This window comes from Morone saxatilis, unplaced genomic scaffold, assembly GCF_004916995.1.
Source record: "Morone saxatilis isolate NCDOM2014 unplaced genomic scaffold, NCSU_SB_2.0 Contig24, whole genome shotgun sequence".
Taxonomy (NCBI): Eukaryota; Metazoa; Chordata; class Actinopteri; family Moronidae; genus Morone; species Morone saxatilis.
In genome coordinates, this window is record NW_023339807.1 from 87,882 (window position 1) to 99,367 (window position 11,486).

At 40.6% G+C, this 11,486-nt stretch overlaps 2 protein-coding genes across 2 annotated transcripts in view; one reads left to right on the top strand and one right to left on the bottom strand.

Moving 5' to 3' along the window:
- fbl (fibrillarin) overlaps window positions 1-5,049 on the bottom strand; it is a 7,197-nt gene extending 2,148 nt beyond the window's left edge. The window contains exons 1-8 of the mRNA XM_035671939.1: window positions 4,900-5,049; window positions 3,804-3,923; window positions 3,406-3,552; window positions 3,177-3,271; window positions 2,784-2,954; window positions 2,236-2,368; window positions 1,473-1,585; window positions 844-989 (exon numbers count right to left, since the gene is read on the bottom strand). Of these exons, the coding sequence (XP_035527832.1) occupies window positions 844-989; window positions 1,473-1,585; window positions 2,236-2,368; window positions 2,784-2,954; window positions 3,177-3,271; window positions 3,406-3,552; window positions 3,804-3,923; window positions 4,900-4,909 (935 nt within the window). The 5' untranslated portion in view covers window positions 4,910-5,049. The remainder of the gene's footprint in view (window positions 1-843; window positions 990-1,472; window positions 1,586-2,235; window positions 2,369-2,783; window positions 2,955-3,176; window positions 3,272-3,405; window positions 3,553-3,803; window positions 3,924-4,899) is intronic.
- A 2,365-nt stretch (window positions 5,050-7,414) lies between these two features.
- Window positions 7,415-11,486, top strand: part of LOC118335581 (phosphatidylinositol-3-phosphatase SAC1-B) — a gene marked incomplete at its 3' end in the record, with an annotated part of 17,359 nt that continues 13,287 nt past the window's right edge. Inside the window, 5 exon segments of the mRNA XM_035671940.1 lie at window positions 7,415-7,492; window positions 7,978-8,075; window positions 9,024-9,098; window positions 9,230-9,357; window positions 10,307-10,456. Coding sequence (XP_035527833.1) covers window positions 7,464-7,492; window positions 7,978-8,075; window positions 9,024-9,098; window positions 9,230-9,357; window positions 10,307-10,456 — 480 coding nt within the window.

Sequence of the window (11,486 nt, forward strand, 5' to 3'; positions counted from 1 at the left end):
GATCCATTGGCAAAAATGAAATATAATATTCATAGGTATACTTTTATTAAGTGTATAATCACCTGAACATAGGAATAATTTTAATCTACACCAGCTGTGGGTCAGCTTCTATGAAGTCCGCTATGTTTCTACTCTTATTCCCAGCTCGAAGTCAGACATCTTCTTTTAGTTACAATATGCAACTTCACTGCTAGATGCAACTACAGCCTACACACTGGTCCTTTAAGGTAAAAACTATACAGTATAACAAAGGGGGTTTAGTATTATATTGTAGCCCAACTAAGTCATTTAACTTTTTGATGTTCACCTAACTATAAGCTAAGGAAATTGAGCAAGCAACAAGCAAAGGAATATTACATAATATGACAAAGTAGATATTGACAAAACAGCTGGCAGTAATTGCACTTTAAAATGTTAATGTCTGATCTCTAAAATGTGCATACCCACACAGCAATTGGCTGATAGTTTCCCCCCGCTACTTCAAATATCTATAGTAGAATATGAGGTTTGATCTTATAAAAAAGGTCATTTCAAAATTGTACTTGAGCCTCCAGCAACTTCAGGGAAGTGGGAGGCAATATTGGACAACAGCGAAAACCAACAAGCTCTCCTTATTGGAGATTATTCGGAAGAATGTTATTGTTATTTCTGTACTCCGGCCCTGTGTAATTTATGTAAATCCGGCCCACTGTTGGAGATCTTGTGGGCACAAATGTTCATATATTCTGGAGTTGTCCCTCTGCTTCTATTTTGGACTCTAATTCATAATATCTTGGTCACTTGAACTTCAACGGAGGAAGGAAGAGAAGTATTTGTTCGGATAACAGTGTGATGTTGATGTACCTGTAGATGCCCACCACCACAGCATGGTCTCTCTCATAGGGCTCCAGTGTGAGCTGTTCCTGTGGTTTCATGTTCTCAGCGCTCATCTTCTTCACTTCTGAAGCAAACACTGCCTCTGGAGCCGCTGTTGAGTCTATACAGTTAGCCTAAAAGTAAAATAAAAAAAAAATAAATAAAAAAAATATATTACACTGTACAGATTCAAAACTAGTCACAAGAGGCAGTGTGTTTCATTACAGTAGTATACTGTGTAATTATACTGCAACAGCAGTATCAGCTTTTTGATCACAAATCCCTGTGAGGAAGAAGCCAGTAAGAGTCCTATATAAATGTAATCCATGCAAAAGATGGACAGACGGAAATAGACACTAAACTGAATACAGTTCATTCAGGTAACTTAGGAAAAGACTGCAACTAAGCAATGAAGGCTGGAGAAACTCCCTCAAGACAGCGACAGGTCCAAAAGAATACAAAGGGTTTTCTGTTTTTTACGTTATCATTGTGTAGAAGATCAATCAATATTAAATGACTCAGATCGGGGACTAAACACTTGATGACATCCCTGCACCACACAATAACTGGAATTTGTACTTTGTGTTAAAAGGTTGAGGTGGAGGTTGTCCATGTACCTTGATGGAGATAACAAAGTGCCCTCCATTCTTCAGGAAGTTGTGAGCGTTCAAAGCAACAATCCTTGTCTGGTCAGGCTGGGCAACATCAGCAAAAATCACATCCACCATACCTAGGGAGAGACAGACATTTATGTTGCTTTGCATCCAGTCTGACTTCACAGCCTTTTCCTATTCTTCTGGGTTTCTGAGGCAGATTATGAACTGTATTTGTTGGCAGGGAATATGTTCAACATGACACAACTTAAACTGCAATCTATTCATTTTAATTCTACTCAATTATCCACCTTATTTTGGCATTTTATTGTTCACTCAATACTTTGTGCACTGTTTTGCTAACCCCATCCATTTCTGCTTCTCTCACCATGTATCACACAGGATTTTATTGAGCCTACAAAGTAAGAGACACATACTCTGTTACTTTGTATGCTCGTTAATGATTGATGTGAGAATTGGTACCTAGCTTAACAGTATTGGCCCAGTCCCTGTCAGTGGTTCTTGGTTCTAGACCATTAAAAAAGGAGTTTGTTTTTTGGCTGTCAAAACTAAAGAACTGGTTCGAGATTAGGCACCGTCTCTGAACGAACCCTAAACTGTCTTTGTGGAAAAGGAGTGATTGTGCTCCTTAAAAAGGGCTCTAAAGTCTACATGGCTCTGATAAACCCTGACCAAAAATATGGTAAAAACAGTATTCATGGTTCAGTATGTTCTTCCAGAAAAGACAGGTATTAGAACCATGACCACTTCAATCAAGACTACCTACCAACCAGCATGCGGTATTTGTGTGGGTGCCGAGCATCTTCGATGATTGGAATGATGTTGGTGCGTTTCTTTGCCACATTGAGAAGGTCGCGACCTGATCGATGGGAGAACTCCACGGCGTAAACCAGCCCTTCCTGTAACACACAACACATTTACCCTCAGGAAAATAACACCAAGGCATCATTAAACTAATGTGAGGTTATGCTTAATGTTACTCATTTGGAGTGTTCAGTGTGTGTTTTTCCTACAGACCCATAGATCAGTCATTTTAACACTAAAATCGTGGCTGTTTTTGCTTAACTTTTAACTGACGGGGGGGGGGCTTAAAATTATTTTTTGTTCCTCTGTATTCGACAGGTTCTCTTATTAAGAATGGATAGTGTTAGAACCACTTGTTAAGACATTCTGAGTTTTAATTTCACAGATTAAACTGATTGTAAAATAGTATAACGTTTGTGAATTTTTGGTGGGAAAACGGCCATTTGGTGGACGTGTTGTTTTAAATGATAATCAATTAAATCTGAAAACTACAAAGTGTGTAGTACTCACCGGCCCAACAATGTCAGAAACATGGGAAACTGTAGTGCCAGACGCAGCTCCCAGGTACATGACCTTTGCTCCGGGCTTGATGTGGATCTGGTCTACTCCTCCCAAGATGGCTGCTGCCAGCTTGGAGCGGAACGGATTCCAGGCTCTGTATTCAATCTTAGTCTCTCCTTCCTAAAATAGAGAGAAAAACGAAAGTGAATCCTAATTCTGCTCTCACCTCTGGCCAAAACACCAGAGACAATAGCTGCTGATTTCACAAGACCAGGACTCGGGCTTTAAAACTGATGCAGAGGATCGTATTTGACACATAATTTAGCCATTATGTAACAAACCACTTAGTAATTATGGATATCTACACCATCTGACCTCTGTGCTACTGTCAAATCCAATCACCTCCACACTGATCCTCTTCTCTCCATAGACCGACTCTCCTACCACCATGTTCTTGGTCACCAGGGCATCCTCCTTCCCTCTGGAAATGAACACTCCTGAGTACACACACACACACACACACACACACACACACACACAGTTGTACTTTGTGTCAAAAGTTAGAATATCCAGTGGCGTTGTATAAATATTGGCTTCAGCCCCAAGAGATTAATCCAGAATAATTACAAACCTTCGTGTCTGTGGGGCTCAACCAAGACCTTCTTCCCTCCTCCAAAGCCTCCTCTTCCACCACCCCTGCCTCCTCTTCCTCTCGGGGTGCCTCTGCCACCCCCCCGGCCCCGAAATCCTCCACCATCTGGGGACCTGAATCCTCCACCTAAAAAAAAAAAAAACCCCAAACAAACATTTTATTAGAGCTACTGGGGTAGAAACAGTGTGTACCCTGGTAATAAAAAAAAAAAAATGCTTTTATTGGAATTGACAGGTTACACACATAATTTGTTCAGTTTATAATGGAAACTTGATTACTAGTACATGTGTATTCTTTCATGAGAAGACTTCAGTCTTCTCATGCCACATTTGATCAATTACAATAATATCAATACTTTGGATGATGGACAGCCTCACCTCTTCCTCCTCTGAATCCTCCTCGTCCTCCCCGGTCTCCAAATCCTCCTCTGTCTCCAAATCCTCCTCTACCCCCACCTCGTCCTCCACCTCGTCCTCTGTCCCCACGAGGACTGAACCCTGAAAAACAGAGACAATACACACTTCAGCTGAGTTTATAACATGTGCATTAGGTGCTTACTAGGGCTGCCCCCTAACAGTTGACTAAACCGCTGAGAATAGTCTTAGTCAGCACACCTTTTCTTCAGTAGCCAAATCAAAAGAAATTCCCTTTGGGTGCTGCACTGTGCCACGAGGACTTAAGAAAATCGGTCCACATGTGTCGTATTTAGCCTCTTGGACCTAAACAGGAAGTGGGCCTTTTTTTTTTTTACAATTTACAGGCTTTTTACAGATGGAGAACATCAGCTAGTTCGGTGACACATGGCCGCAGGGTTGAGAACTCTTTGAGTACCAATTGTGTACTCTGGGTCGGTAGGACGCGGTACTAAAAAAAACATACCGTGACCAACACACAGCTCTGACAGCAGTAAAACAATATTACCCATTGTGAGGCGTGGGACGCGACCCTAGACCCCTAAACACACATAGTTCCATACGGGCTAATGTTAGCACGAGCTACAGTTCACTTTCGAGTCTCGTGGTCCAAATAAGATGAAAACAGCTTCACCAAACAACTCTGTTCAGCCCGTAAACAGCCCGGTACATGCTTAAGTGTCACACTAATACGTATTATAGTTGTGTCGCAGTCGGTCGTGGCAAGTTCGTCTGTTTTGTGTTACTGGACGATAGCGCAACACGTGGGAAACTCCACAGCGTGCTGCCGGCGAACGGCTCCCACTTTTACATCATTAACGTAACGGGAACGTTATCGTTCGGCTTACATGTCACCTGTATTAAGGGAAAAGGCGTACACATACTTGGCAAGTTTACTTTCTAATGAGAACCGTTAATGTGAGGTTAGCAGGGCAGCATGGCGGCGCAGGCCGAGCACGCAACATTTTTATCTTCCAATAGTTGTACAGGTTAAGCATACAGTGTACTGTCTAACGGTCCTTAAACACACCACCACAACACTGTGCAGTTGTTACTGTACCTGGTCTCATATTATCTGCTTTAAAGCCTTAAATCGGTGCTGCCAGTGGGATTCTTCTCTTCTTCTACTGCGACTTCCTCCGAACGGACTGTGTGTGACCACATGTGCAGATACTACACTACTCTTCTTCTTTTCGTTCTTCTTCTTCTTCTTCTTCTGGCTTTACAGCGGGTTGCAACCATGAGTATAAGGTGTATACCGCCACCTACTGTACCGGAGTGTGTAGCATGCGTTATGGTTTTATGGGACTACTTTACAACATAATAACATTAATTAATTAAATTATTAAACTAAATCCTATAATATAACCCAATATCCTTCAAATATTCAACAATACAAGCTTTGTGTATATCCAGTTGTTCCAAATACACTCTCAATTCTTCCATTTTCTTCCTGTCTGTTTTTTCTTTTGATTTAGCCTTATCCACACTTTCCCATATTTTCTACAATGTAACAGTATATGTTCTACACTCTCTGTGATTTTACATTCCAAACATTTATTTGATTGACTTTTACCTAACAAAAGCTAAATGTTTTATTTAACCCTGTGTGGTCAAACCTCAGTCTGGTTAAAAGTCTCCTCCCTTCTGTTCTTTCTAATCACATCCTGTGCATTGATAGATTTCTGCACCCTGCCATTTCTTCATCATTTATTTTTTGATCATCGCCTTAGCTTCTCCTTTACCCAAGGGTATAACATTGCTTGTCCTGGTTGATTTTTTTTGCTATGTTGTCTGCCCTCTTATTCCCTTTTATGCCTACATATGCCGGTACCCAGCAGAATCTATCCGAAGCCTCCACAATCTAAATAAACTTTAATAGATTTCTAGCATTAAATGTTCTCTATTACATTTCATATTTTGAATATTCTAAAGGGCTGCTACAGAATCAACACAACACAACACAACCCTCTTTCTGGTTTTAGTTCCTCCACCCACTGCAACCCTACAATAATCACCATCCTTTCTGCCGTGTAAACTTACAACTGTTATTGGTAATCTTTTCCCAATACATTCATTGTTGGTATGTATATTCCTATGCCTACCCTATCTTTTCATCTTTAGACCCGTCTGTATAAATATCTAAATAATTATATTTACTTCTTACTTGCCATTGCCAGGTGTCCTTTCCCACTATCTTCCCATTCTCTCTTTAATTCTATTCAACTCTACCTTAGGTTTTGGAAACAGCCAAATAGGGATATTACTTATAGGAGTAGGGGAGATAAAACAAATATTCTGTATTCTATATTCCTCTGATTTAGCCTTTGTTACCCAGCATAAGCCATTACCTTGAAAATAATTATATTCCCAACATTTCTGAATAACACTATTGGCAGGGTTTTTATTACCACACCCATGTAGATGACTCCAGTATGTAAGCATGAGTTTATATTTTCTTAGGTCTGAGAGCCCTTCTACCTCAACCTGAATTGCCTTAGTCTGTTTTTATCTCATTGCACCAGCACAAATCCTCAATGCTTTATTAATTACTATATTCTTTTTTATTAAATGTGTTTTAGCTGCTGCTCCGTACACAAAGCACCCATTATCGTTGACCTCATCAGAGCCCTGTCCCCAGTCTACTGCTACTTTATAACTTTCTTACATTTTGATTCCACCTTTTCCATATGTATTTTTCATGTACCCTTTTGGCTTAACCAAATACCCAGATATTTAAAATGATCAACTGTTTCCATATTGTGGCCATATATAACTTCAGGTTCTGTTTGTCTATCCCTTTCTTCCTGGTAAATAACATATGACAAGACTTACTTGGAGAAAGCTTAAAGCCCCAATTAAATGACCACTGTTCTACTTTTCCTATTGCTTCCTTTATTTTAATTATCAAACTTGTGGGATCTTGTCCTCTCACCCAGATGGCCCCATCATCTGCATACAGAGCTGCCCCAATCCTTCTGTCCAGATTCATAAAAAAAACCTGACTAATTGGGACTCAGCTTTTGATTTAAGTATTATGGTATAGACAAAATCACAGGTAACACACATCACAGGACACAAAAGAACACTGCTGGCGTTTAAGCCCACTGTCCTCAGTATGCTGAGGTCTCTAACCTCTGGATACCTCACCACTGTCAGACTCTGTTCTTGCTGCCTGCTAGTCATTGATCCCTTTCTGTTTGGTTTTTGTGGTCTTGTTTTTCTTCACTGACTGCCTGTTGCTAACCTCTGCTTTGAATCCATACCAGGTACTGCTTATTTTAATCCTGCTCTTTTCCTTAGCCTTGCCTTTGAGTCCGCACATCTATTTCCAGAGCTGTAACTATACACATTGTATCAAAGAGTACAGTTCAAGGCAGTGGTGGACTCAGTGGTCACTGGCATGAGGTTTGCCCAATAAATAAACATTGGCGCCTGCGCACAGAGCCTCTGTATTCCACATGGCGCTGTTATCGGGATTGACGTTGTGTTTGACTCTTGCATGGGGAGGGCGCCATCTAGCATCTGTCTTCGGCAGTGTCCCATACATACTTTCCCCCACAGATGATGCCGGAAGTAGCCGATGTGTCATCGCCACGTCACTGTGGTCAAACGGGAGGAAAGATGGCGAGCGCCTATGAGAGTTTCAAGTTGTAAGTGCTATTGGTCAATATCGCAACAGCATGTAGCTTTACTGTACGTGGATAGTGAATACAGAGGGGGTCTCTGTACGGACCTCAGACTGACACGGCTAACGATAAACCTTCTGAATACGGAACGTTAAACTGTACCTTGTGTGGCGGACATCGTGGTTCTGCTCCTGCTGCCAATGCTGCTATGTCTGATTACACAGAAAGTTTTCTTCTCCAGTCATCACGTATAATTGAGTTGGATTTGAAAGCATGAAATAAGTAATATGCCGTACTTTAACCGGGTTCCCTTGCTCCTAAAGCTAGCTACATCTGATGATATTTAAAGCAGCTCAAGTTAGTTGCAGTTAGCCCACATAGCTAACGTTAATAGGTGTTTGCTGTCAGCTCCCAGAGCCGGTGGGGGCTCAGTGTTCTCTGCCTCAGCTGTCTCTGTATGGGCCGTTGTTTTCTGTGAGTGCAGCTGAAGTCTGTCTCTGTGTTACCAGGCGAACTACACCAGAGAAGTTCTACATAGAGGCTTGTGATGATGGTTCCGAGGATGTCCTGGTTATTGACAGAGTGTCCACTGAGATGACTCTTACAGGTAAGAGAAAGGTTGTGTGACTGAACCCCTGCACACATTTTGTTGAATGAAAACGCACTGATGAGATACAAAATCATCACACTACAGGACTTAGCCAGATTTTTTGCTCAGATGTGTTTTTTTGTTTTTGATTGGATGTTGTCATTATATTTAAATGTGGCCCAGAACAGATTCAGTGTGAACAGGAGGATGACAACGTCTCACTAAGTGACATATTTTATGGATATTTCATATTGTATTCAGAACTGTGCTATGAATCAATCCTAACAGTGAACTCAGTAACTGCAAGAAGTTTGTGTAAAACGAGTGATTTGAATGAACTGTATGATGTATCTTTTATAATTTTTAACAATCATTAATACTTACTAGGGTTCTTTTTTGACAAATGAATTTTTTTTCTTGTTCCTGACATTTGGCCATTGTTCTATTAGACAATTTACTTAACCAAATGTTGAGATAAAGGCATACATATTTTTTAAGGTTCCCTAGCTTAAAAATGAAGAAGGCTTTGCGACCCCCCATGAAGCTTTGGCAACTCCAAGTGGGGGTCCCGACCACCAGGTTTGGAACTCTAGACCAGGGGATTTCTTTTTTTTTTCTTTTTCATGCCTTTATTTGATAGATACAGCTGAACATGGACAGGAAAGGGGGTAGAGAGAGAGGGGATGACATGTAGCAAAGTGCTGCAGGTCGTATTTGAACCCTGGCCGCTGCAGCAACTCTGTATAAATAAACCAATGAGTGATAGCTCAGCTCAGCTTGTTTCTCTGATAACTTAAGATCCAGATGTCCAAAGACTAAAATCATCATCATCTTCATCCAGTTCAAATATAGAATAAAAAACCACCAAGTAAAATGTGGCGTAATGTAGCTCAGATGATTCTACTGTTGTTAGTCTTCTGAACACACTGTTACTAACTATTGTTGCATTCCTGCTGTGGTCCTCAGTGAGGAGGGACATCCATGTGTCCGCAGAGACCAGGCCAATATATGGACTCATGGGGACTATACGATTGGTGGCAGGTAAGTTCAGTAGGTAATGCAGGAAGAGTATAGTATATTCCAGCCAGCAACCATCAGCTATTAGATAACTGTGAGATTCCAGCCCTGGGTTATGTTCTGCTGTCTCGTTTCTAACAATGAGTTTGTGTTAGGCATGTACCTGGTTGTCATCACAAAGAAGAAAAAGGTGGGAGATTTGCTGGGCCATGCTGTGTGGAAGGCTCTGGACTTTGACATCATCTCCTATAAGAAGACAATACTACACCTGACAGACAACCAGGTAGGATATTATGTATTTTTATCTCTGGCAGGTTGTCTCCCTGCTAACTAAGTCCACAGTGCTGTGTTAGAGCAAAATAGTGTTAGGGCTGAACTTGTTTTGATGAACATTTGCACGTGGTGAAGCAAGCACGGCCCTTAAAATGACTAATTAAGAGAGTCCCACTGGTATTCTTCTGGTGGTGTTTGTTAGGGGTGTTGTGATATACCCGCACTCACAGTAACCATGATATTTAACTATTGATTAGTTATTAAATAAAATGTTGATGTTAATAATGCACATATGATCATACCTGGTAATAAGCCCAGTGCCTTTAAACCTTTCTGTTTTTTCTGTTCCATCTTTGTGGTTAACACTTTTCCACCAAAGTAGCTCTGGTTCTTGACAGGGCCTTGCTCAATGCACAACAACCTGTAGAATATTACAATCCTACTGTCGTTCCCAAGGGAAACCTGCTATTTTTTGGGTTTCAAAAACACTCCAAATGGTTTTCAAAAATAGGTGCTTGAACCGCAACAGAGCTTGTTCCCTGTTAGTGGAAAAGGCGTATCTATGTAGTTGACCCTTCCTAAGTTCCATCTCTGTTTGGGGGGATAGTGGAGCAATCCTCGGTCAGAACCTTGGTCAACTTTCTCTTTCCTGTACTTAGATATGCTCTGTGCTAGGCTAATTGATGTTGGAAAGACAACCACATTTATGAACCCTGGTTGCACAAAACCAGGAAACCTCCAATTACTAGACACCGTACAACCTGAGCCACAGGCAACCAGTTGTGGGGCTGATTGATTTCTAGATGTGAAACTAGAGAAATCAGATGTACTTGGTGTTGCTAAAGTCACCCAGTGTCTGATCAGAAGCTACCTCTATTGGCTGCATTCCACACTGCTGCCCTTCTCCAGTCAGTGTGTATATCTCTCACCTCTGGTCCTGGATCTGTCTCTTGTTTCAGATGCAAGACAACAAGACTTTTCTGTCCATGATCAACAATGTGCTTCATACAGATGGCTACTACTTTGCAACAGACTACGACCTGACCCACACTCTGCAGCGCCTGGCCAACACTAGCCCTGAGTTTCAGGAGATGAGCCTTCTGGAGAGGGTAAGACATACTCATAGAGCACATAGAGCTACAGAGCATGTTCTGTAATCTCAAACCTAATCTTAAATACCTTTTTTCATAATACTTCCAAGGAAGTGTCCATTGTGTTTAATAGGGCTGCAGTTATTGAATATTTTGGTAATCGAGTACAAGTGAAGAAGACAGAACGGGCTTTGGTAAGGTGTGTGGATAGTGATGCGCGGGATTGGGGTTTTTCAACCCGCGGGTCCGCATTTATTAACATTTCACCCGCTCCAGCCGCCTGCACAACCGCATCTATTTTCACAACCCCCCCGCGCTATTAAATTAAAAAAAACCGTTTAAAATATGTCTTATTTGGTTCTGACAAAATGTGTTGAAAACAGCCCTTCGAGTGGCCTGAAAACTGGCAACAACAAATTCAAATCTTAATAAAAAAACAAAAATAACAATAAATAAATCATAAAATAAAATTAAATTAGGCTTGCATTTGTAAGGGTATTATTTGTAATAAAAGAATAAAAGAAAATTTCACATATTAACCACATAGGCGGGGGGGATAAAACAAGCGTCCAGCTACAGCTACACTGTTTTCTAAAGGTTTCTTATAGCACATAATAGAATTCTAAACTGTAACCACATATTGCTATTTCATGAACATTGGCAATAAGCTTTTGTGACGTTCAGTCGCAGGTTGGAATTTACCCAACAGTGTTGTTAAGAAAGTAGGCTGTATGGACATATTTTAATCCTTAATGACCCCACACCACCCGCCAATAAAGTAACATTTTGACCCGCCGAGACCATAACAGCTCATAATGTTAATGTTAAGTTTGACAGTAATTTATTTATTTTATTGGAAATTTTGACTGAACGGTTTACTTACTTTGCATAATAATGTATAATAAATAAATGTTCAATTTTCTTAAAAAGTAAACAAATTGTTTGTACTATTAAAGTATCTGTCTTGTTTTCTTTTTATATTATAATTGGCTTTAATTAAGCAAAAGTATTTTTATCCATTACTCGATTAATCGATGGAATATTCGAT